At 41.0% G+C, this 27,494-nt stretch overlaps 1 protein-coding gene across 11 annotated transcripts in view; it reads right to left on the reverse strand.

The window, feature by feature from the left end:
* Window positions 1-27,494, reverse strand: part of Snap91 (synaptosome associated protein 91) — a 111,101-nt gene that overhangs the window by 16,146 nt on the left and 67,461 nt on the right. For 7 of the 11 annotated variants that reach the window (XM_040739571.1, XM_040739566.1, XM_040739565.1 and 4 more), the window contains 11 exons: window positions 24,937-25,046; window positions 22,933-23,048; window positions 16,597-16,611; window positions 16,214-16,375; window positions 11,125-11,232; window positions 10,235-10,495; window positions 9,926-10,003; window positions 9,696-9,767; window positions 9,234-9,317; window positions 7,875-7,958; window positions 1,329-1,463 (listed from right to left, as the gene is read on the reverse strand). In XM_040739571.1, the coding sequence (XP_040595505.1) occupies window positions 1,329-1,463; window positions 7,875-7,958; window positions 9,234-9,317; window positions 9,696-9,767; window positions 9,926-10,003; window positions 10,235-10,495; window positions 11,125-11,232; window positions 16,214-16,375; window positions 16,597-16,611; window positions 22,933-23,048; window positions 24,937-25,046 (1,225 nt within the window). The remainder of the gene's footprint in view (window positions 1-1,328; window positions 1,464-7,874; window positions 7,959-9,233; window positions 9,318-9,695; window positions 9,768-9,925; window positions 10,004-10,234; window positions 10,496-11,124; window positions 11,233-16,213; window positions 16,376-16,596; window positions 16,612-22,932; window positions 23,049-24,936; window positions 25,047-27,494) is intronic. The other 4 variants (XM_040739570.1, XM_040739568.1, XM_040739572.1 and 1 more) reach the window with 2 other exon arrangements.

The following is a 27,494-nucleotide window of genomic DNA, read 5'->3' on the forward strand; positions in this document are numbered from 1 at the left end:
AATGTACTGTAGAGAGCACAGAGCCAGGCTATAACTCAGCCACACCCCTTCAGCTCTGAGCATCAGGAAATGACACTTCCACTTTCTCATCTATAAATGGGGACAGTACTACTAACATACACCTTTGTTGTAAGGACCAGCGAGGGAACATTTTCCCACACATTGATTACAATGCTGCCTCTGTATAGGTACTCAATAAGTGGTAGCCATTGTTAGTCTAATTAAAACAACCACTAGGCACTTGTTATAAATGGTAGTGATGTGCAGTAAACTACAAATGATTTAGTCAACTAACCTAAGATGCTTACTCTTTAAGCAATTTGTAATTGAAAAAAAAAGATAATTCCCTAGTGTTCAATGAAACTAGCATAAAATAAATGGTGCTCTGTCAGCATCTAGCAATATGTATCAGAAAGACACTTGGTCACATTTTAGAGGTAGTTAATTTTGATTTTCCCCTTCTTTTGTGGCAATGTTTGGCTTATATTTTAAGGGCACATTTAAAATAAACAGGATTTTAAGGATAGAAATCAGGAGCAACCACTGGTGTCCCTCATCTCCAGATGACAAGTACCACTTGTTCAGTTCCTAGAATATAGAAAGACTATTCATATCCATAAGATATTAGCAATATCTTATCCACATAAAAACGTTTCTTATAAGAAACCATGTATATCTACCATAAACACCACTACACAGTCATTCTAAGGTTGGAAAGACAGCATTCAAATCAGCACTGGCAATAGAAACATCCAGATTGTCAGGCAGGGGTTATATTTAGGGTGTTTCTGAAACACAAAAACTCACCAATTGAAAATTTGTAGTGAGGACCCAGCATGAGAAGAGTAGAATGGAAGAGAATACAAACAAAATGACAGCAGTATGAAAGGTTAGAAGCAAAGGTACTACTCGTGTTTCAACTTCATAAAACGGAGGGCCATGCAAGCTTCAAAGGTGTAAGCAACAGTGGGAGCGGGGTGTGTGTCGGGGGTGTCCACACACTCAGACACTGTTCAAAGATTCACTACTGAGTATTTGTCCTTCCTTTACCACCGCTAAATCATGTGCATGTGAGTTCATGCAAAATAGATGGTGGGTGTGGTAAGATTTCTGCTAAAATTCAAAAACAGAAGCAGAAAGGACAGGAAGTTATTCTTAGTCACCAGACACATCCAGGAGATTTTAACTTGAGTTATATATAGCTTGAGAGCCACCAACCAGGCTAACAACATCCACCTCTAAGCTCCCCACAGTCACACTAACCTTGGAGGTAGATGCCATATTACTATCAGGAATAAGGAAGAGTGTTTGAATAATCAGTGACTCACCTGATGGATCAAAGGAGCTACTGCTTGTAGTTGAAGGTGTTGTCCCAAAAGCTGCCTCGAAATTGGGTTGCAGCAGGTTATTCTGAGCTGGAGTCACCGGTGTTGTAGAAGGGGCCATGAAAGAACCCCCAAATCCTGATGAAAAAAAGGTCCCAGAAAAATGTCAGCTGAAGGTGGGGAAAAGACCATAAAAACAGAGTCAGAAAAAGCTACAGGAATTGAAGAAAATGACTGCACGAGTAGAAATTAGTGAAACCAGCAGGCTTGTTTTGCAAAGAGCTTTTCAAAGTATGCTGACCGATCATGTAGGAATGACATATCCAATTTAACCAGACACAAGGCAGCTCTTAAAACAAGCACGTAAGTATGATATACACACACTAGTGAACTGTATTAGAATCTATGCTATCGGAATCTCTTATGATGAAATTCACAGAGCAAAGAAGGGTTAGAATTCAGATAAGGTGTCATCACACTGAAACTTTACAACAACAGTAACTAAACAACATGTTTCCATCACTGCTTCCAGATAACAGTCACTGAGTGCATGACCCATGTGTAGTATGCATTCCTTCTGGTCTTCTCTTTGCAGCTCAGCCAGGCAGTCCCCCTGAGTAGACAACCCTGACAGTTACTTCTGTGAAAGCCTTCACTGGTGCCCCATCCCTTCTAGATTCCTTTGTGGAGCAGCCTTCTGGCTCTGATTGCTTCCCATCCCTAAAAAAACAGACTCAGCAAACTCACAGCTCCTAATGTCACGGGCCTCTTCCATGACGTGCTGCTGCCCACTGCTGCTGGCTACACCCCATCCCCATGTGCATCACTGTCCTCAGCGTGAGGAGCAGTGCTCCACGCCACTCCCATCACGTCTTCATCCCTGTGCTCCCCAAGCCCCACTCCAGAGACAGCTCGCTAGGTTCAGGAGCTGTGTGCTGTTTCCTCCTGTCTTTTCTATTAATATTTAGCACAGTTCCTGAAACAGTAAGTTAATGGTTACTGGATGAATGATAAGGACTAATAAAAATTGCTATAAATTCATCAGAGCTCAAATTAAATATTTATTCTTTGAAGTCTGGAACCAGATCATGTCTCTTGCTCAAGCAACAGAAACAGAAGCCTAAGGTGAGACGCTGTTGCTTTTGTGTAAAAATATTCAACTTGCAAGGAAGTGCTTAGTAATTGTTTAGTAAGATGCTAGGTAATTTTCTATTATAAAAGTCTTTATCTTTTCAAGAAGTCTGTCTGTCTTTTTTGAGACAGAGTCTCATCATATAGTCCTGGATAAGCCTGGAACTCACTATATAGACTGGACTGACTAACTCACAGAGATTTGCCTGCTTCTACCTCCTGCGTGCTGGGTTAACGGTGTGCACCACCACGCCTAGAAATTTCTTACAACCAAATTTGTTGCATATGTTTTTTTTTCAAGTTTAGTCACATCATCTTTTCTTCACAAATAGGTCACAAAAATATAGACATATATTAACAGTGCAATTTACAAAACCAATTTTTCTTTTGTGAAGTAAACTTTGGTCATCTTTTTGGCAGTAAGCATTAATATTCATATAAAAATGACATAAGTTTAAGACTTCATGGGTTTAGACTTTCCTAATACATATACAAAAACACTGCATTTTGGGAAAAATGGTTAGTTGCTTGTGGTGCCTTTCTGAAGTTCACAGGGATCATGCTAAATGATTTTTAATATTTAAATGATACTGAATGAACTTTGAAAATTATTTGTCAAAGGAACAGTATTCTCCAGATCAGTTAGAACTAATCACATTATGAAGCAAGTACAAGCTAGGATTCTCATTGTATTTTGGATGCGATGGTTTTGATTTTATGGACACTGATGGACAAGTTAACGATGAATTTTGAAACATTACAATTCCACTTGGAGTTTAGGCAACTGTCATCTGGCCTCATTCTTAGTCACAGGCGAGACTGGAGGTGACTGCACTTAGTGTCTTAAAATCTCTCAGAAAAAAATAGTACATTCTAGAATCCTAATGATAGTGATCTGAAAGTACCATGGTTCATCTATTTCACCTCTGTCATTCTGTGGTTGGAAGTGACTCTGAAAAAGTCCAGTAGACTCCACAGAAAGAGGAAACCGTGTTGGTGTGTGTTCATGCAGGGCTTATCTTTTGAGCACTAATGAACTTCACTCACAGCTAAGACCACATTCATAGGTGTATAAATAATAGTGCTCCCATATAAAATCTTAGTGTCTGCTCCACAAAAGTGAATGGAACAGCAGCAGTGGGATGAGGCGCCCTGAGTGTGAGCCATTGCTCTAAGCACACTTTTTTTTAAGTTGCACTGATAATTAGGTCCTGCAAAAGCAGCAATGCCCACCACAGGCTTATCGAACCTTTTGCCATTGTAAAATGATACCATCTACAAAGTTTACACTAGAGAATGGTGCAACAGAGTTAACTACCCTCAGAAAATGAAAAAAACAAAAACCTAATGTTGCTTTAAAAATAACCAAGATTTTGGGCTGGGCTATATTCATAGCAGTCTTTAGTCATATGTGGCCCAGGGCCATGTCAGGTACTAAGCACATTATTTATACAAACATGACTTTATTTGGCACTCAGGACACTCCTCTGAGGTTCAGTAGATGAGAAAGCTTGAGGTCAGAGCCATTACTCTGACTCCAGTTTTACTACACTGAATGAACCAAGAAATTTAAGATTTTTTTACTTAAATGGTAGAAGATGAAGATTAAGATTTACGTCACCAATATTTTAGTGCTAGAATTATTATTTGACAAGTCTGGATATAAATTTGAGTGAGAAAACTGGTTTTTAAACAACCATTTTAAAGAAATTGCCCATTTCATTTTGTCTTGGTTTCCTGATTTTATAATACATGTAAATATCAGTGACATTTTCTTTATGTTTTTAACAGTTAGCCTACAATCTTTAAAAATAGCTTCAGCATTTCATTCTATGATCTATTCATTGCCTTTCACATACATACAAACTTACTTCTTCAAAGAGATGGTACAGTGCTTGCCTGCTATCAAGAAAGAAGATAGACCACATAAAAACGAAGACAAAACAGAAATCTTAGTTGGTGTGAGGGGAGTCGCCTCAGTCTAGTGGCTGAGTCTACTAGAGTGCACAGTCTAACCTGCCTGTAATGTTATCTATGTATCGTCTCCCTTTTTTTATCCTTTATAAAATAGTTTATCACCAATAATACATGGCCAAAAAGTTCCTCACAAAATACAACTGTTTTATATGTGGCTCATATCTTAATGTAAACCTGATCACAGTTTGGGGGTATGTATCTTTTACTAGACTTATTTGTGTGTCAGACAGTCCTTAACTATGTACCCTGGGTGCCCTCTATGGAGACAAGGCTGGCCTCAAACTGCTGGGAGCCTCTGTGTTTCTGCTGTCTGAATGCTGAAATCACTGGGATGATCCACCACACCCATTTATTTATTTTTTAAGAGTTTTTTTTTATATAGCAATGGGCTTGGTAGTTGTGTCTCTACACAAACATATACAAGACAAAGCAGAGTGGTAGTTCTGCAAATAATCATAATGCCGTGTCCCAAATATTTGTTCTACTTTACATGCATCAAAAAGATATTTGGGCATTAGCTGAATTGAAGATGTGATGTTGACTTGTGGAGAGGACTGGGAATAATCACAAGACACAATTTTGTTGATATTCCATAACTTTAAAAAAAACTAAGCATGTGCTTTCCTGGTGCTGCCATATTTAAGCAATCATAAGAAATGCTTTTCTGTAAGTAAAACAGGGAGAAACTGGTGTCTCAAACTGAAATTTAGAAAAACTAAATATGCAATTTAAAATTTCTTTTATCAAGGTATTAGGTGAAAGTGCTGTCCATGCTAAGAAGACTGGGTCTTACACCACCAAAGTAACTTATAGGAAATGTTTTCGTGCACAATGAACGGTAACTCCAAACAAACGTGCCTGCATTGAACATTAATTTATGTAAGTGGGAAGCCCAGAGAAACATGAACGTTTATGCAATAATTTTTCCCATTAAAGAGTCTCAAAAAAAGGCAGTGGAAGGAACAGAAGCTGGAGTCAACAACACATGTTTAAAAGTGCATAGACACTGGAGCAGATGTCAGTAACCTCTTTTCCATCTCACTGGAGTAAGGTTTTAGAATGGACAGGTCCACTGAACAATGTAAGTCATTTTTGCTTGTTTATTTGTTTTTATGTGTGTGTGTGTGTGTGTGTGTGTGTGTGTGTGTGTGTGTGTGTGTGTGTGTGTGTAAAACATGACCCAAAGCAAGCCTTTTGGAAACAAATTCCTCTGCCGCTGTGATCCTTGCATCTCCAGGGTGCTTTAGATCTTGCGGCATCCTCTAGTATCAAACATCCTGGCTCTGTCACCAGCCTCTGACTTGGCATCCTGTGGAAATGTATTCTTTTCCCCAAGGTCCCTGGCCTCCGTTCTAGGTCTTAGGCTTTAGGTTCTAATGTTCTAAGCTCTTTTGAAAACAGTATCTCAGGCTCTGGCCCTGGAGGGCTCAGTGAGGACCAGTGGATTAAAGACACTGGAATAGACAGTGTGGTCTTGTGGTCAACCTCCTGCTTAGTGGGTTGGAACAGTCCCTGTGACAAATGTGCCCTATGGCAGGCTAACAGATAGCCAAGGAAGACTTCTTAGATTTCTGCTGATAGCCAGTACACTTGATTCTAACCACAACTTTAGAGCCAATGATTTATAATTCATTATCTCATTTAAAAAGCAGCAGGATCATTTTCACCAAGGAACTTTGAAACTTTGCTATTTCAGTGGCCTGTTAAAATCTTACTGCTGGATCTTGAAAAAAAAAACTGAATCGAACGTATTGGTTTAATAAGCAGTAGAAAGTGTCTGGCCAAGGTGAAGTTGCTGTGAAATGCATCTAGGTTGAGAGGAAAGCCAGGCAAGCTGGCAGGCCTTGTCTCAAGTCAGCAGGGGTGGGTTATATGAGGTATACAATCTTGTGTTACATTTTAGCTTCCAGACAGCAAAGAGACACCAAAGTGGGAGTCCGGTTTTTCACAGAAGTCACTGTGACAAGATTTGGCAAATGGGAGTTTCATACTGGGTCAAGGAGTCAGAGGGGCTGTGAAAGAAATAAAAGAGTCACCCCTACTGGAGAGACTGAGGCTACTAGACAGAATTACTGATAGAAGGAAGGTGCCTCTATTTTCTCCACAAGGGAAATTTGCTATAGCACCAATGGCTTGTGAAGGGTCCATTAGGCCCTCCCATTACTCATGGGAAGATGCAGAACTCTAGCATGTTCCCTGGTGTTGGGATCCTGTGATAAACTGGTCAAACTGGTCATTCTTTAAGGGCCATATGGCTGCCAGGGTATTTAAATTGAGAGATTTTAGATTGGGGGCTTCCTTGTGCTCAGACAACTCACATTCATTAACTCCTTGCCACACCGAGGACTAAAGAACATCCCTTGTAGTAACTGAAGATACATTGAAAGCTGTACTTGGGTATCAAAAGGTCTTTGCTAGACTACCTCTGTGCTCCCCTCAAGCCAAATAAAAATTGAGGTTAGAATGCTATGAAATCCTCTGCTAAGCTGGGTCAAAGCCTACAGACTCTGGGCCTTCCAAGTGGCCACTTGTAAGTCTGATGCTCATTCAACACACTCTGTCTTGACCCCCAAGGAAGACTCATGCTTGGTACTGTGTTTCAGTCCTTGAACCATCCTTTTAATCAGTCTATCCTATCTTAGCAATAAGCAGTGATCCCTGCAAACTCTGCCCATTTGTTTCCTAGAAAGCATGGATCATCCAGTGTGTTTTCAGACAGAAAAATGAGCAGCTTGTCAAAAAGTCCATGATATATGTCATAACATTTCAACAGAAGAAATATATAATGGTTTCCTCTATAGTGATTCACATATTACAAAACCAACTGTCAAATATTACAGCATAGTTTACCACAGATTCCTTCCAAAAAATATTAGCAGTCATTAGATGGCAGAATTGCTACACAAAGCATATTAAATTTTTGGCAAATGAAAAAAAACATGCTAATTGAAAATGAGATTGAGAGAATCAACAGGGGTGGCTTATATACATATAACTGTGGGGTTAAGACTCATTTAGTAAATTCTAGGAAGTAATAAACTGTAATGCAAGCACAAATAGGTCTTAATAAAAGCCTGGAATCAGATACAGGGGCAAAAGCTGAAGGATCAGAGAGATGAAGGAGCATGCCACAGCCACACTTTACCTTGACAATTTCCCAGCTGAGTTTCTTCCTGCCTATATTCCTTTTTCCGCCCAGTCATCTCTCTCACTTCCTGTCTGTCTGTGGCAAGCTCTAACCTCTGATCTTCAGCATGCTTTATTTGTACAAACAAGATATCACCACAATAAACCATCTATTATATAATGCCATATCCTTCAACATCATGCCTTGAAAGGAAAATTTAAAAATAAACCTTGTAAATTATACAGTATCTATTACTTATCAAACCATATACAAACTTAACTTTTACAAAATGCCATTTTATTTGAGTGAATTACCAGCTAGTAGATCTGCCGATGCTGATGAACTAGACACAGCCTGCGGTGCTGGTTGGGTTTCAGAAGCACTACTTCCAAATGCATCTATCCATTATCCATTATCCATTATCCATTATGCAGCAAGAAAGTAAGAGGGTCAAACAGTAAGTACCTAAGCAATTCCAGTGTGATATAAGCAGAGACATGCACAGACATGTTATTCTGTATGGTGAGCCTGCCTCCTGGGTCTCCGTGAAATGACCGGATGAACTGAATCATGACCTAAGCACTTTGTCTTATTTTGTATTTTCAGACAGAGTCTTAATATGTAGCTCCTGTTTGCTTTGGACCCCTCCCCAAGAGCAGGGATTGCAGGTGTGTGCCACAATGCTCTGCTCTACAGAGGTTAGCCTTTTAAGAGAGTTCTAGAATGTTTAGGAATTAGTGCCTCACTGTAAGATTAAGATACTTTTCAGATGAATGTTTCAAAGTAAATTTCATCATTTGTTAAAACAGAGTTGAGATTTTAAAACTTTTTAAACAAATGCAAAGCAAAAATTTCTCGTTTTCCATTTCGGTTTCTAAACATTTACGATGCCCAATTCAGCAGCAGATCTCCTTGTTCCTATGTGTTTGAGCACCTACAGGGGTATCTTTTTTATACCCTCATATATCCAGCATGACATACACCAGGATAATCCATGTGGTTACAACTTGCAAAGATGCCGTTTTTTATTTTTTGCTCAAAGACACTCACTTTTATGGGTACTCATGATTCACTTCAGACCTGTCTCCTTCCTGCAAGTTTATGGCTAACAAAGAACTTTAGATTTTTCATGCACATACAAAGCAATCAATAGAATCAATGTATACTTCTGTTTTCAAATACTACACAAAAGGAAAAAAAGATACATTTAAACCACAAAACATCACCAAGTTCACCGGGAAGATGTAAAACCACTAAATTCAGTGTAGATTAACTCCACAGTGTCTGTCTCGTTTTCAATTCTGAATTACCCACATCATGTTTATATTGCCTTTAAGAACTTAAAGAGTGCTTATGTAACCAACATATCCGCATCTTTGAGAAAACAGTAGCGAGGGACTCTGAACAGGTGGTTAAAAGTCAGGATGAACAAAGAGGCAGCGTCACATGAAGAATGCTCTAGTTTTGCCAAGCACTGTAGGTTGTGCTAAACCAACGAGGACGAAAATGATGACGGCAAAGAAAAGGAAAAGGCCTGTGCAACCTCAGGGCTACACGCGACAGACAAAAGCAACGTCACAGTCAAAAGAAGCAAAATGAGACAGAATGAAAGGGGAGGATCTACTGGGAACAAACCCACTCCGTCTGAGTGCTGAAGGAGGAGAGATACGCACCCCCGAAAAGGTCTAGCACACCTGAGGACTCCACCTTTGCTGGAGAGGCAGTGGTTGCAGGAGACGGCGCTGCAAATGTGTCCACTGCAGTGAAGAACAGGGGGGAGGGGGGACACGCTGGTCACCGTTACTTAGCACAGTGAAACCCAGAGCCCCCACAATGGCCTCAGGATTTCACGGTTACAAGAAGAGGGTGGGAAAGCAAATGATAACTGACTCTTCAGTATTACAGGCTTTAGTGGGAAACAGAATTGTTTCTTTGCCAACCTTACATTTGAAATTAACCCTCACCAGCTGGCAATGGGCTGTAGAATGAGAGTCTTCTCTTGAGTGAATTCTGGGTTTTAAAACACATAAGACACTATAGGGTGTTGGATCATCTTTTCCCACATGAGCGCCCCACTCCCACCCCAGGACCCTCCTGAGAGAGCTCTGAAGGCTTGACCTTGGCGAAGCACTCACCGGATAAGAGGTCTGCAGTGAGAGAACTCTCAGGTACCGGCGAGGCCCCTCGTGGTGGAGAGGAGAAAGCATCTTCCCAAAGTGAAAGAAACCAAAACCAAGCAGAAGTAAGTAGCAGAAGGCTGAAACCAAAGTCACACGTCTGGCAAATGCATTATCACAGCAACTACAAAGGGCTTGACCAAGGCCACTACAGAAACAGAGTTGAGGAAACGGTTGCTTTGCTTTACCTGTACCAAACAGGTCTATGCTAGGAGCTGCGTCTGGCTTAGGCGCTGCAGCAACTTCAGGAGCAGAATCGAACAAATCTAAGACCAAGAACACACAGGCCTTCACTCAGTCTGGAAAATCAAGCCCGCAACAGCATCAATTGCCAGTTTTCTGAACGAGCACTTTAGAAGAACCTTGCGTTAAGTAGTAAATGGTTTCTAGAGAACCATTTAACCATAGTTTTCATGCGTAAGAGTCGTGTGTGCATTACAGGACCAGGTTTCAAGCCACCAGACGGGAGAAATTCAGTAACAACAATGACAAATTACCACCAAAGATATCTAGAGCAGGAGGAGCGGCGGCGGCGGTGGCGGCGGCGGCGGTGGCAGCAGAGGTGGTGGCAGTGGTGGTGATGCTGGTAGCAGTGGTTGCCACAGAGGCCGGAGCAGGAGAAGGAGCAGTTGCGGGAACTGGAGGGGCTGTGCTAGCTGTAGGGGTAACTACGGGAGCGCTGCTCTCAGGCGGCTTCATTGCAAAGAGGTCCAGCTCAGGCGCAGCCTCTGCACTACCTTCAGATGGGGCAAAAGGGTCTTTTGGAAAGGAAAGTGGAGACACACAGCATCAGTCAGGAAAGAGCAAGAGACAGACTCTACAGGCAAAAAGACACTTAACACACATTTACACACTAGCTAGGCCTTGGGCTACATGGGGTCAGCTACTATCTTATTAGCAGAGCTCAGCAGCAGGGATGCTTTTCTAAAGGAAAAAGAAAATACAGTTGGTACCACAAGTTGAATCTGAAATACTTTGTAGGGTGCTATGAGATTAGCCTACAGTCTTGATCCAGGGATCATTATCTTTCATGTCCTTACCTGATCTAGTCAGTTTGGTAGCTCTGAAAGTTCATTAAAACATGCCAGTATATTTGAACTCAATATCATAAAAGAATGCACTAGAAGGGGGAAACATTAAGAGAGCATACTTGCACTGGGAAAAAAAATTGTCAATCTTGAGGAATTGCCAATTTTGATAAGTATGCACTTCACCATCTTAATGTTTTAAGTGTTGGCATTATTTATTCAGTTGTGATGAATGCTGGTTACACTAATAAGAAAATAAAAACAGAGAGAGAGAAAAAAAAACCCATACGGCCACATCTAACTATGTAGGTTCCACATTAGGACAGAAAAACAAGAGACCGGCTCATGTGTAAACCCACCATTTCCTGAGCATGCGTCAAGAGCTGCAGCAACTGGGATTGGGGTAGCTGGTGCGGCGGCCCCTTCGGATGCTGCAGGGGCCTCCCCAGGAGAAGCTGCAAAGGCATCTTGGGTGCGATTTAAAAGTGATAGAAATGAAAGGAATAAAAAGAGAAGAAAATATAGTAAAAGAACTGAGTTGTGAAGGAAGCTCCCTTATACAACATGAATGTTTTCATGCACTGTTGGTAATCACAAAGCAATCATTCTTTGCATGTCTCCCTGTTAGATAACACCTGAATGGTGGTCCGTGGATACCACTGAAGGCCATCAGGATCCAACAAGGTTCCCATTGTATAAGGGCTCTAAAAAGCATGTTTTATGTTTTATTGGAAATTAATGGATGCAAAAATCAAAACACAAAATAACTTTACTATGTAATTTAAGACATTAAACTTTCATGTCCCGATAATACTTTTTGCTGAATGTTTTCATACCTCTGACTAGTGGCTTCTAGAAAATTCCAATGTCTTTTCTGTATGTAAATAATATTAAATAGTTAATGGCTATGCAAACAAATATTCCAAAGTTAAAACTAGTCTAGTGCAGAGGAAAACAATCCTACTATTAACATGAAAGGTTAGAAGGGATTCAGGTAAGTTGTCACTAACCTTGGAAAGACTTTTCAGATACAAGAGGAGCTCATTTTAAAGAAACAATCAGCTAATGAAATTAGGGCATGATGCTTAATGTCTTTATTTCTACTTACATTTATTGTTTTCAAATATTATTATATTTTCTAGTTATTTGGAAAGTAATCCATTTCCAACAGATTAAAAATATAAGTTCATGTTTTAAGACAACAAGTGCATTATTTACAGAAGGAACCTCATTAACATACAGGGAGGCCCAGCTTATATGTGTTTTCTTTTTTACAAAGCTAGGGGTAGGACCCAGAGCCTTGCGTACTACATTCCCAGCCCTAAGTGCACACTGCTGATGGAGAGACGCAAGTCATCCCCAGTGTATGCCCACTAGCAAACCACATTCACTATGGAGTTAGTGCAGAAAGTCTTTAGATGCAGGAACAAAGGTGAAGCCTTCAGAGACTGGGATCAACCCACTTGTACCTGCCACTTTTGATCCTAAAATAGGATTTCCTACAGCATCTAGAACACCGACCCTCAGTCCCTGAGAGGAATTGGTCAAATATATTTGGGAAACATCACACATCTTTCTCAGAGATGCACCCAATGCATTGAGCTTGGGGAAGTGCTGTGGTCAAGGTCCTTGTCTCTCAGTTGAATGCAGCCAGTAAGGAACTTGTCTAGATATGGAAAATTTAAGCAACATCTTGAGTCCTTATGTTTTGTGGAATAAAAAATGGCATTACAAGAGACTCATTTGAGTTAAAAGTTTCTTTAAAAAAACACACTAACATAGCTCATAGTAATTTGACCTCATCACTTCTCTCAGCTATCCTGAGGGAATGTATGTTGTGCTGATAGGGGTGGGAACCATGTGAATAACCTGGAGAGACACTAGAGGGTCAGGGGCAGAATTGAACCCTAAGGTGGGCAGGGAGGAAGAGTGAAGGAGGGTGGAATGCTCTCGATACTCTGTCATGGTTCAGGATCTTTCTTTTCATGCCTCTACATCCACAACTGAGGCCAGTGGTACTGAGAATCACAGAAACCTCAAGGACAAATTATTAAATTTAACTTCTGTAACTGTTTCAGATGGTGCCTTTTATTATCTCCATTCTGCAAGAAGAAAGCCAACGTTTGGAGATTTTAAGTGTTTTACCCACACAAAGATGATGTGAAGCAACATACAACTTATCTACCCATCCTGTAATATATACATACCTTAAAGCCTCTTGTTGCATGTGGAAATCTATGTAAGTCATATTTTTCAGTTGAAAAAGTGACTTGGGTAATGTGATCAAGGCCATACAGCCAGCAAACGGTCAGGTCAGCATTTGGTCTGTTACTGCCATCTGGGGCCCTGTGGGTTTGGCCACTAGAATGTCCAGTCACACGCTACACCCTCCTCCACTAAACTACTCACTGTTTCTAGGATAAATGTATTAGCAACAGGGCTCCAGGAGATGCCTGCAGGCCAGGCTCCTCAGGTTACTACCTATGTACAAGTGAAACCTATACCAACAGCTATGTTCTAGGAGAGGTTTCCGTCTCCCCTGTCAGCCACGAGTCTCTTTTCAGCACTGCTCTTCTCAGTTAAGACTAAATAAACAACATCAACTTAACTTTTGACTTCCATCAAAACTTCTCTTAAAGAGAGGAGTCCTTGCTGCTGCCCATGTTATAAATTTCTCTCAAATTCTCAACAAAACCTTTTCCAAAGACATGAGTGTGGGGAAAGGATTTCTTTTTCACAGTCTGTTCTCTGCTTCTATCGTGTGGGTGGCAGGAATGAGACTCGGGTCATCAGGTTTGGCAGCAAGCACATCTACCATGGGCCATCTCACCGGCCCCCAACTCGGGGATTTTAAAAGAGTGATGCTGTCATTTATCAGTTATCTGTGGCTTGTATGAAAAATTAAAGTACAACATGTCTTATAATTCTGTTCTATATGACAACAGAAGGCAGGTTCTGTTTCTTTAAAAATTTGCTTTAAAAAATAAAAGATTTAGTAAATATAAAATTTAAATGAACTATTCACATAGAATAATAAAACATTATATGGATATAAATCTGAATATTTCTTCTAAACTCTCATTTCAAGTATACTTAAAGGCATAGATTTTTAATGCTTATGATGTTTAATGTTTTAAAACTTTTATATTCATGAAATTTCATAGCCATACTTTCCTTAAGTTAAAACTCACTATGCTTATTCCTAGAAAAATCTATATTGCTATTTACATCACATAGAAACTCATGAGAGTATGTTTGATATTTTTGAGCTAGAGGTCTTGCTATGTAGCTCAGGCTGGCCCAGAAATTACTGCATAGCTCTGGTTGGCCTCAAATTTGTTATTCTCCTCCAGCAGTCTCCACAGGTGACTAACCCATCTGACATGAGGATATATTTTAAAGTTATTTAAGCAAAATATGGCTGGTACCCTCATTTGAGTTAAAATTCTTACCCATCTTAGGGATCCCAAATATTTTAAAGTGGCCAACAAAATGGCCACAGAGATTTAAGCTTAGGATTCTTAATGATTTGTTAGAAACCAAGAAAGAACATGAAACAAATTAGGGGGAAATGACTGAAGACTATAAAAGATGCACTGGTGTACACAGATACCCAACTGTGGCAGACAGAGCTTTTCCAGATGTCTGAGGCCAGGAGACAGTTCAGAGAGCTAAGCAGAAAAATAAAGTAAGTGATGAGACTTGCAGAAGGCTTCATCTTCACTCATGTCCCTGCCAGATGGCAGAAGGGACACTGATGAAAACACAGGGTGTGTCATTATGTGACCCTGTAGCACCTCAACTTAACACTTGCATTTAAAGGTAAAAATAATGCCACCATGACAGTATTTACAAATATATAGGTTTTTCTACTTGACAGACACCAATCCAAATATTATAATGACTCAAGCAATATTTTAAAGAAACATCTTGGGTTTTATTATTCTGGAAAGGTGCACAAAAGCAAGGCAGACCTGCCTGGTGTCTGAGAGGTAACCAAGCTCCTTTCATGTGAATTAAGAAATGAATCTCAATGTAGCAACAGGTATAGAAAAGCTGCAGAATAAAACTGCTGTCCGGCCCAATCATATTTTCCATTGGCCTTGCATGAGAAACCACTCTGACTTAATGCCCGCAGTGGGGCTGGAGAGAGGAAGGGTGAAGGAGTTAATCTTATACATTTAAGCTAGAGCAATAACAACAACAAATAGCCTTAAATGTTAGGGTAACCCTGACAAAGAGCGTTGTGTTCTGAGTGGCTCCTGCTAGTGAAACTCTCAAGGGTCTGCAACTGTGTCTCTTCTGCCTTTTAAGAAACCAGTTTCTCTTTGTTGGCATGAAGATGCAGCAAGGTGGCAGACAATTTCTTTGGTGGGACTGTGACAGAAATACTGTGTCTAGCTAATACTCCCTGTCATGGACAGCTTCAGCATCAAGGATACTGCACAGAGCAGAGTGGCATGAGTCTGTATAAGTGCTCACACAGCAGAGGGGCGTGTGTCTGTGTAAGTGCTCCCACAGCAGAGGGTGACTGTGTAAGTATTCATCCCCAGGGGAATGTACTGATTTCACCATCACCTGCCAAACCCCTCCTGGCTTCACCATCACTTGCTTCCTCCAATTTCTTTACAATATTTTCAAAAGACCCTGGAAATATTCTATATGGTAATGAAGAAACATGAGACTATAATGAGTCTAACACCCCCTGAATGTGTGTATGTGGTCCACACATTCCTCTGAGTTTGCACCGTGGCTCCCACAGATGCAAATAGTAGATGAAGGGACTTCTGATGCCCATTGTGTCTGGGCATAGTGCAGGGTATTTCACTGCATCAGAATTGGCATCGACGTGGAAAGCAGATCTCAATACAATCCTTCCCAAGACTGACCTGCACCTGTTTTTAATCAGTATGCCAAGTGCTGCTTCAGATGGCCTCTCACAGTTCCAGAGTCAAGATGACCCTACATTTTTCTTGGACACAACAATCAAAAGTAGCTATACCAGTCAACTCTCTGTTGAGTCATCGAAATTTTAATTCCTCTCAGACAATTTGGGTTCTTTCTTTCTTTTTGTTCTAAATGTTAAGAAATTAGGATTGCTCTCTCATGGTCTTCAAATGGTCCCTAGGCTGGCTCTAATGTGACCCCAAAGCTACACTTAAATGTGTCAGAAGCCTGGGATCGCTCACAGAGGCCCGGTGGGGAGGGCGTGTGTGGGCCAGAGCCTGGCAGCAACTCAGATCCTGATGTAAGATCCAGCGTGCTCAAAGGGCCGCAGCTTCTGCTCTAAAGGTGCCAAAACTACAGGGAGAGAAGCCGATGACTTTAGCACAGTCAAACGTATATGAACCAACACCAGGAAAGTACTTCTACTGGGCCAGGTTGCTAACCAGTGGTACGTCAGCCATCTTGAAAGGAAAGGAAGGAGGAGTGGCGTGACTGACTAACCTCCAAAGAGATCCACTTCCGTAGTGACAGCCGTCACAGTTGTGGTGGTCGAGGCAGAAGCTGAAGCAGTTTCAGTGGTTGCAGTAGGAGGGGGAGGCTCTGGTGCAAATGGGTCTGAGATCGGTGCTTCAGAGGGAACAGAGGACAGTGCGGCCAAGGAATCTGCATTTCACCAGAGACAGAGCAAAAGGGAGAGGAGGAAAGGAGGAAAAGAGAAAGAGAGAGATGGGGGGAAGGAGGGAGGGAGAGAGAGAGAGAAGGAGAGAGGGGGGGGGGGAAGGGGGAGAGGGAGGGAGAGAGGGAGGGAGAGCAGACTCTTAAAGGCCACAGGACAGCTGCAGATGGCTCTCACAGGAGGAGTTAAGAAACAAGGCTTTACTCACCCTCTCCCAAAAGGTCTGCCGATGTCCAGGTGGTGGCAGCAGAGGAAGAAATAAGAGTTCCAGCTGAAACACCTGGCTGTGCCAATGCACAAGCAGGGCGGCGAGGCACAGGCTCACCTGAACTTCCTGTGCCTCACCGACCGACCATTTGCCATTAGAGGACAAACGCATTGCCAGCTCTCACCATGGAACTTAAAGCAGGAAGGGACCCTAGGCAAACTCCAGACCAAGCTACCCGAGTTACAGATGGAGAAACAGAGGGCGAGGGAGGTCAAGAGACCACTTAAATAGCTGAAAAACCCAATCTACATCCACAAAGAGCTTTTCACCCTCATTATCCCGTGTATTCCCTTCACCAGTTGTGACTGCTGCCATGAATCTACAATTAGCAGAATTTTGTTGACTGTCCTTTTTTTCTTTCTTCTCTCCTCCCACTCTCCATCTGCAAGGCAGGGTTTCCTACGTAGCCTAGGCTGCTTTCTTATAAAACTGAGAACCACCTGTCGAGGGGTGGCACTGACACATCGGTCATTAATCAAGAAAGTGCCCCACAGACTTGTCCACAGGCCAATCTGATGGAGGCCATACTTTAACTGAAGTTTGTGCCAAGATGACAGAACATACCATCAGCAAGTCTTTCTTAGTAACAGTGTCAGCGATTAGTCTTGAAACCACTATTTGCAAAGGATTCAAGCATAGACACAAATTAAAGTAGGAGATAAATACTCAAAGGCCCCTTTGCATTATAAAAATGGCTAGAAAGCATTCACTGTAACAAATAGAAGTTAAATCTCGTGACAAAGAAACTGACATTCCTTAGTGAGCTACCACTGGATTGTTTCAAGTTACTATGAAGGTTAAATGTGCTCATTCACTTAAAAGGTACATCCATCCCTGGAACACATCAAGTGTTCCATAAAGAAAGCTAGGAGCATGAACTTCAAAGTGCCTGTAAACCTTCCAGTGTTAGCTGTGAGTAGCAGCACTGCCTACAGACTCAAACCCCAGATTCTCTTAATATGGTAGGAAGAGGGTCACAAAATCCATTTGTATTATAGCAAACAACCCACATGGAAAATATTAATTAATCTCATAATATTATTTTTCAAATGCATGTTTGTAGGGGTGAGCCCACAATACTGTCCACGCCCCTTGGGATAGGGGCAGGAGGTATATAAAGGAAAAGAGAAAGCAAATCCCTCTGTCTTGGAAGCCCACCATGCTTCTCATCTTCCCAGCTTGTGTGTAAGTCTTATCTGGTTAATAAATAATACTAGTTTCTCCTTTGCACTGATTTCCCTTCACACATGTTGGTCATTAAATTTTATGAAAACCCTCCCCACAACTTTACACTTCTCAAAAGGCAATTGTATGTGTTTATGAGAAGAAACTGAATGTCTTTCTAGTTAGAAACAGACTCAAAACCACTCATTTACTTTTGCTTCTGAAACAGATTTATTATGAAGAAAGGAAAATGTTATTTCTATTATGAAGGCAAAGGAAAGGATTTCAAAACATCTGTGTTGTTTTCTGTCAATGGGCTTGTTATCAGTTTGATTAAAAGCTAAATTTATATGTAAATTTAAACTAGATTTATTAAATATGACTGCTGAAATTTTGTTGTATTATACTAATATTAAAAATATTATTAAAATGCATCTCCAGAAATGGAAATGTAACAATAGCTATAACCCTATGAAGAATTCATGGACTTCTGAAGTCGTCTTCATCTTTGCATATTGAAACCCTTTCAGTAAAGGTCAGATAAAAATGCTCAAACGAGCTTCAGAGTCAGATTTTACTGTCCAGTTACATGAAATTCAAATACTACAACATTCAAAAGCAGATGTGGCTTGATGTTAGGAAAGAAGACTGGACAACTGATTTTGTGCTTTACTTAGTGAAATGAGGCAAATGCATCTACAAGGAAGCATCACCCTCAGGGCCAGCAGTTTCTACTGGAGAAAGGCTGGGAGGTGAAGACTACTTTCCTACTCATTTTGTGATTCTCAAGCTTTATGAGTTTTATTATTTTATTATTTTTCTTAGGAATTGAGAATTACTTATCAATAAACCTCAACTTTTCTGTTGCTGTTGAACGCCGCAGTTCTGGCTTTGAAACACAGACACCGTCTATCCAGGCAGGCCCGGCTTCTCCAAGGCCGCCCACCTTACTAAGGCCTTTGCATTGATCATGAGACGGGCTCCCTCTAGTGGGGAAGGTTAGAAAAAAGAAATCACTTAAAGGGCAATGGTGAAGGTCACCAAATGGTGCTAGCATTAAAGAGCGTGAGCACAATATTGAGATCCTGTAGACATCAGGAAACTAAAAAGAGGCCATTGGGAGTAGGTAATGTAGGAGGAACTAGAGGGGGCAGACCTGGGGCCAGAAAGCTTTAAGGGGGAAGAGGGAGGTAGGAAGGGGAAATGAGAGGACTAGGTGGAGGGTCATCCTAAAAAATAAGGGGTATGAAAAGCTATATGCAAACCTATTATCTTGTAACTGAATTTTAAAAATATAATCTACTTCTAAAAAAGAGTTTGAAGGGAAATCACCTGCACGGATGGGAAAAGCTGCTACCAGGTGGGAAGTCTCCTGACAAGTTATTGATCAAGGAGACCACAGAGGCTCTCCATGCAACACAGCCTCCGGCATTTCCTCTTGGTTCCCCACCAGCACGAGACAATAAGAATCCACTGCTAAAGATACTATAGACCTTGGTTTTATGATATGGAAACATCAAGCCAGAACTGAGCTGAAGGTTTCCTCCCTGCTGGAGAGATTTCATAGTCCTGGAAGGTTCTAGATTAGCTGCTGGTCATCAACAGACTCACCCAGGCAATGTGCCAGGCAAGATGTACCTAATATGCAAGAGCGGCACTACTGTTATGAGGGTAACCGACTTTGCTCCGACAAGACTTAAGACTCACTCCACAGAAGGGGATCTATGCCTGGGACAGTAACTCTCATCAAAAACACATACCAGAGAAGAACATGGACCTTAGGGGGAAACCGAATACTGTTGTTTAGTTGAATTGCTACAGAGGAAAATTACCTAATACATATTTATGTTTATACCATAGACAATGCTACTCTCAGCCTTAATGAGAGAAGCCTCTCTTTCAAGTGAATGGTGGTCAATGCACAGACTCATGGCTATAAAGGTACTGAGAATAAGTAGCAGATGAGTGCTTAGCCCTTAATGAGGCATTTATCCTGTCCACTTTAAGGCTCAGGGAACACTGGGAAAGGCGGTGAAAAGAATGTAAAAGCTAGACAATAGAAAGGTTTGAATGACATCATCAAGCAATACTAAGCCACTACATTCACAAACTCCACAGCAGCTGTGAATGCCTGCATTGGGTCTGTATAAGAATAAATCCCTCAACAGTGAGGCACTAGAGGGAGGGAGGGTTCAGGGGCCCTACTCCTCAATGCTAAACTATGTGCTGCTGACAGATTTGGGAGAGGGGGACTCATTGCCTTTGGTCCCATATCCACTGGAGGCCTCGCCAGACTCCAATGCATAGTTCCAATCTAATACTCATTCAGTTGGTGCTGATTAAACTAAATGAGTCACAAAGCAAAAGCAAAGCCATGAATCTGGGGAAAGGACTGGTTGGGATGGGGAAGTCACAGATGCGACTATTGTGCTAGGTAGTGTTTTTGTCAACTTGGCACAAACTAGGGCTACCAGTTGAGAAAAATGCCTTCATAGCACATGATGAGTGATTGCTGTGGGCGGGTGGAGGGCCCACCTACTGTAGGAGGTGCCATCCCTGGGCAAGCAGTCTTGGATAGTATAAGAAAGCAGGCTGATCAAGCCAGGAAGCAGTGATCTTCCATGGCTTCCAGTTTCCAGGTTGGTGCCTTGACTTCCCTTTATATTTATTGGACTGTAAACTGAAGTAAACATCCCTCCCCGAGTTGCTTTTGGTCCTGGTGTTTTATCAATAAAAACTATGAGAGATGGGAAGGAGGTAAGAATGGGGTTGGGAGTGGCAATCAGAACATATTATATACATTTATGAAACTGTTAAAGAACAGAATTAATTAATTAATGAAAGTATGAACACATACTGACTTAAATGCATGACAGAATTAACATAACGCATTCGTGTAATATCCAAAAGTCTTTTTTATATAACCCAACAAATTTGTAGCTAAAACAAAAATTTTAGTTGTAAGAGTTTTATTAAGTATTTATGAATGTCATAGCTGAGAAAAATCTGATTTGAGGGTCTGGATCTGAAAAGTTACCAAACAGGAAAACACAGTACATTGTGTGAATGAAACCACTAGCAAACCAAAATAAAGTATTTAAAAGCTAAAGCTTAGAATAAATGAGTGTTCTCAGAAAGAAAGCCCTTAGGCGGGCTCATCAGCAACAACTTCCTTTCTCAATCAAAGGCAATAAAGTTAGATGAAGCCTAAGTAGCAAATCTAAACATTTAATAGCTATAGCCTTAACAGTTGACTATTCAGTATAGGGGAATATTTAAATGTTTAAAATGTTCACATTTATAGCTGTCAACTTGAGTTCTGAGCTGCTTATTATTCTTTAATTTTCTTACCAAACGCTGGGTAATATGACCAAGACCCAAAGATGGGCAGAGTCAGGGGGAAGTAGGCAACAAGTAGAGGAGCCAGGAGGCCCCTTCCTGGCCTGAGGTTCTGATTTCTGCCACCTCACCCACATCACCCACATACTGGGGCTGCTCATACTGAATCCTCCCCTGGGATCCTCCACTGTGCAGTCAGTATATGGTTAGGGTTTCTGGCCACGGGCTTTGCAATAACATAGTTAATGTGCTGCAGGCTCCACATTCCTAGAGAGAAAGCTCCCAGCCAGAATGTACTTCCGGTGTTACACTTACATGCTGTTAATAAGCCCACCCAGCAACCATTTAACTACCTAGGGCAACGTTTGACTCTGTTACTTACTGTTAATTAAGATTCTGAAATGTTGTATTAAATTACAGCTCTTGTATCATAGTAATAGAAATATTTTCTGCCTGGGAGGCAAAGTAACCTATACACCATGAGTTTCAGTGCATCATTGGCTGACAATGCTTTGAATGGAACCTAAACAACTTAGTCGAATATTCTATATGTAGTGGTTGGAGTAGGAATGGCCCCTATAGATAGACTCACGTGTTTGGATGCTTGTCCCATAAGGAGTGGCACTATTAGGAGGTGTGGCCTTATTGGAGTAGGTGTGGCTTTGTTGGAGGTGTGGCCTTGTTGGAGGAAGTGTGTTACTGTGGAGACAGGCTTAGAGGTCTCACACACTCAAGCTACTCCCAGTACGATACATAGTCTCACTCTCTGCTGCCTGAATATCAAGATGTAGAACCCTCAGCTCTTTCTCTAGCCCCATGTCTGCCTGCATGCCACTGTACTGACTGCAGTGATGATAATGGACTAAACTCTGTAAGTCAGTCCCAGGGAAATGCTTTCCTTTATCAGAGTTGCTGTGGCCATGGTGTCTCTTCACAGCAGCAGAAACCCAAACTAAGACACTATGCAAACCCCATTAATATCCAGTTCCTCAAATACTCCAAACCGGCTTTATCATCTATCAGTTTTTCTCTCTTTGAATTACTAAGGTTTTCACTATGCTGCTTTCAGGGTTGTGTCATATCTAAAACTCTTTGAAATTTTTATTGATAGCTTGCTATTGTACAGCATAGCACTCACAGGGTATTTTAATTTTACTTTATCTTAAATGAGTTTAATCCAATGCTTATGAAAATTTGTTTTTTCTGAGATCTGTGAATCAACTTGAATCGAAATACCTAGCTGTGTTTTTTCTCAGCCAATCAGTGTAGGATAGACATTTTCTGATACAAACAAGAGTACAGTATATTTCAGTTCCACGAAGCCAGATACAATGTGAATAACAACACCAACCCAAGCACTAGAACCTTCTAATGTATCCATTTCTAGAAAATAATTACTAAGAACAAGATTTTAGAAACACAAAAAATACTTCTTTTGTTTCAACTTTAGATAGAATATGGCTATTTGAACTTTTTTGTTTTGTTTTGTTTTCTTTAAACTCACAGAGGTTCACTTGCCTCTGCCTCCTGAGTGCTGGGATTAAAGGCAGGCGCCACCACCACCATCTGGCTCGGCTATTTGGACTTTTAAACTGCATTGTACAGAATTCCTTTCAAGTATGTACTTTGATAAGCTGAAGCCATTCTGAACATTTCCTGCCACACTTCTAATAAAATTGCTGACAATCAGAATGCACATATAATGATAACAACCTGGATTAAAACAGCCACAGGAAATGCCCCAGGATTCCCAGGCCCATTTGACTCACTCACCTCCCCATGCAGTGGCTCCCCCAGCGGATGGCGGTGGTACAGGCGCTGCTGCGCCCCCAGCCGCTCCAGAGAAGTCTGGCTGAAGATCCAGGAGATCGCTCGATGGCTTAGCAGCGCTGGAAGGAAAGCAGAACTTCACAATCAGACTCTGAAGTATTATAATGTAAAGTGTCTTAAAACAAAGACCAACGCAGACAATATCAAAGACTTGTGTGATGTGCACAAAGGCTTGGAAAATGACCGTTGTAAAGCAATAGAGGGGGAATACAAAGTCTTTGTAAAGGGCTTTGAGGGCCAGGTGGTCTCTGTCACTCAACTCTGACAATACAGAAGAGAGGAACTAATTGCCATGCTCCATCTCAATAAAACTTTATTTGTAAAAATAGGTGGTAAACTGGCACAACTCCCCCAAACTTTGAGGTTATCTTTTTTCTGTTTTTTTTCTGTAGAAAAATATTGTCTTAAGAATCCACAAACTAAGTATTAATAAAATGAGTGACAGTTAATTTATTTTTCCCCCAAATCAGATGATAATACATTAAGTTTGCTTCTCAGTGGGCTCACTTTACTTTAAGCTTTTTAAAATGTATTTATCTGTGCAAATTCCAAATAGAAGCCTAAGCTTGACTGGTCAAAGCCTGGGTTCAAAACTCCGAGTGTCCTAGAATCTTATTCAAAATGCAAGCCTTCAGGCTTATGCTGTTGTTACTTCATTAGAATCTTTATTTTAACAAGACTCTCCTATGATTCTTGGTTACAATAGATCTGAGGAGCATTGACTAGAGACTAGAAACCCTCAAGCGTCCCAGTTCCCCATCTGGCTTCATCTTTTCCCTTTTACATGGTAGATGCCCAAGCAACATTCTACTGAAGAGAGAAGTCTGCTGATTTTAAACCCTGAAGGCATTGCTTAATTCCCAAGTCTGCTTCACCAACAGACTTAAACACAATTAGACTAAATAGTAGAAAAGAGAAATGTATTTATTATTAAAAGCTTAATCGGGGGCATGTATGGGGTCCAGGGTTTGACTCCAGCACCACACAAATAAGATTATAAATAAGAAACAGCTTAATCAAACTTTTCATAAGAAACAGTTTATTTTGGTGCGTCAGCACAAAACACTTAGTTTTGCCAAGTGTATGAAGCAGAAGTAAGCAAATGTATCACATAGTAAAATATGTAGATTCATTGTTGCTTAACACTAGCTAAAACTTCTCAAAAAAAATCGAAGCCTCTGAATAGAGTGCATTCATAAGAGAGTCACAGTCTAAAATGAGATTAGAATCCTCACAGTGAAAGAGAGAGGTGACCCCAAATTGTTATCTGTGGAAGCCCTCATGTGTCAGTGACTCGTTTTGGGAAGTTCTGAGGTCTTAGTCATCGCTGTTTTCCCATTACGGGGCAGTCAGGGGTACCACGGTTGATTGGGAACATTCCACCGGTCTCTTCTACCACCTTAGATGAGTTGCTTCCAGGGCCAAGTAATCAGCCTGTACCTGTGAGGTTTACTCCACTAATAGGGTTTTATCACATAGTGAAGTTGGAAAGTTTTGTAGTACAGACTAGCTTTAATTCATGACCTCCTTGTCACTGTTTTATGAGTGCTGGGAATACTGGCACGGGCTACCACACTGTTCATGGTTTTGAAGCACTCTGAAACACCTTTTAAGTTTCTCACAGGAAGAACTGATTTTTATTAGGTACTCTACAGAGCATGCACCCTAAGAAGGACCTGCAGTATATGAGTTTTTTCTTCCATATGTTTTCCTAAATTTATGAGTGACAGCTTTGGTCTTCCCAAGGATTTAAGGGATACAGGCTTAAAGTCACTGTAAGCAGCCCCAAAGAACTTACTTTATATTGCAGAAGTAAGTCCAGGTCACACAGTATCAGGACTGGATGTTTGTCTGGCAAACTTGTTTGGCATCAGTACAGGACAGAAAAATACAACAAAAACTGAATCAAAGTATTAATGACCAGTTGGCTACATACTCATTACTGACCTGACTGGCACAGCTGCAGATGCTGTTGCAAATAAGTCAACTGGGGGGGACGTGTCGATAGTTTTAGCTGGTGTAGAATTAGGAGATGTAACAGTTGTGGCTGGAGAAGACTGGAAGTGAAGAACACAACACAGACTTGTCAGATATGTGTTCTAAGCCTCACTGAGCTACAGGGCTTTGGCCTGCTGACCTATGGCATTCTAAGCATTTATTCTGCAATTACTCACAGGAGGAAAAAAAAGCTTGAGAGATACTGAAACCAAGAACTTACAGATCACTATGGGCCAAATACATCTCGAGTTTGAACAGTTAAATGTAACATACAAAAATTTTTTCTTAAAATATTTGGTCTAACATTAGAGTGACTTCTATTTGTAGATTTAAAATCAAGCTAAACATATTTACTGAACTTAAATTTATTAGGAAACTAGATGTCAAAATAACCAATGGTGACAACTGCTATAAAACCAGTAATTTTTTTTCCTCTCATCCTAATATACTTCATGTGAAATCTTCTCAGGCAACTTCAACATCTGGGCAGTTAACATATATACTTCATAGTTAGCAAGGAATAATTCACATTTAAGATTCAAGTCACTGCCTATCTGAGGTTATTGACTGCATCTTATCATACTGTAAAATAAAATTTTAAGGTGAAATAAAATCTAAACCTCTGGGCTGAGAAGATGGCTCCATTGATAAAATGTTTGCTGCGCAAACACAGGGACCTGAGTTCTGTACCCTACCACCCATATTAAAGGCAGGTGCTGTAGTATGGGTGTAACGCCAGCAGAGGACCTGAGTTCTGTACCCTACCACCCATATAAAAGTCAGGTGCTATAGTATGGGTGTAACCCCAGCAGAGGACAGGGGGCAGAGAGGTGGAGCTCTGGATTCCACGGACCAGCCAGTTTAGACAGATCAGTGAGCTCTGGGTTCAGTGACAGATCCTGTCTCAAAAAGTAAAGTGGACCTATAATGAAGAAGATACCTGACATTAACCCTAGCTTCCAAACACACACACACACACACACACACACACACACACACACACACACACACACACACACATACACACACACACACACACACACACACGTGAACAGGTCATATACATACAGTACAGCACACACACAATTGATTTTTTTTTTTGAACAAGGTTTTTCTGTGTAGCCCTGGCTGTCCTGGAACTCACTCTGTAGACCAGGTTGACCTCAGACTCACAGAGATCCACCTGCCTCTGCCTCCTGAGTGCTAGGATTAAATGCATGCAACACCACAGTCTAGTAACACACACACACACACACACACACACACACAAATTTTGTTCCCTATAATTTTTATAGAGATGTTAATATTTTATATATTAGAAAATTAAAAATTCTGTGGTCACGATTCTAGTTCTATTTTTTTTAAGTATATTTAATTTTCCACAAATAAAACGCATGAGCATCAGGGTCAAGCTGAGATTCTGCCACCCAATTTCAAATATGACAAATTTAAAGGACGCTTTTTCTTTTAGATTATTTATTTTTACTTTATGTGTATGTCTGTGTGAGAGTACTGGATACCCTGGAACTGGAGTTACTGGCAGTTGTGAGCTACCATGTGGGTGCTGGGGATTGAACCTGGGTCCTCTAGAAAAGCAGCCAATGCTCTTAACTACTGAGCCATTTCTCCAGCCCTAAAGGAAACTTTAGAAAGTCACAAAAATCACTTTGAAACAAAGGATGGATAGGAAAGTTATGGGAAATTCTGCCATTTCAAGGATGTTCAGAATTTACACATGCCACAAAATGACCAAGCCATTGAAATTTAATAAATATGCCAATAGTTGGTACTGTGGAGAAATAAACACTGGAACAGCATGGCTACTGCTGCCGAGAATATCACAACTAAATCCCCCCTCTGCAACACAAAGGTTAAAGCTTCCCAATGGAACACAAGAGTTCATCAATGTAATCAGAAAACACTAGCTACACAGCTAAAGGCAAATTATCCACAATGGTCACTAACTGCTCTTTTTTAAAAAAAGGAAAACACAAGACTTGAATTTTTAACTAAAACATGTAAGTAAACTTAGAAAAGGTGATGGTATATAAAGCGGCAGGGAGAATTAAGGACACCACACATACCATTGTGGAAGCGGAATTAAGGACACCCCACACCACAGTGGAAGCGGAAAAGAAGGTGGGCGAAGGCAGCACACGACAAATAACGGGTAACAAGAACCTCTGGTGCAGAGTGAGAGCTCAGAAAGTGCAACACCAAGAAACACTGTGCATGTGCAAACCAAAACATCAGAAAATTTTTATTTAGCTAGAATGTCAACAGAGACGGTCCTAAAGGAAGTCCTGAATCAGCCACACTAACGAGCCATACGCTGGACATTTTTACACAGACAGCATAATTTTAATGGTTTCTTTCTGTACCAGAAACGTTGAAAAGATTTCTGCTTAAAATTGTTTTTCAGGCCCTGTGAGAATTTCAACAGCAGGCCGGGCACAGGCAGAGCACATGCTATTTGGGAGTGCCTGGCACGGTCATAATGGCAGCCC

The sequence above is a fragment of the Mesocricetus auratus genome, unplaced genomic scaffold (genome assembly GCF_017639785.1).
Source record: "Mesocricetus auratus isolate SY011 unplaced genomic scaffold, BCM_Maur_2.0 Super-Scaffold_100691, whole genome shotgun sequence".
NCBI lineage: Eukaryota > Metazoa > Chordata > Mammalia > Rodentia > Cricetidae > Mesocricetus > Mesocricetus auratus.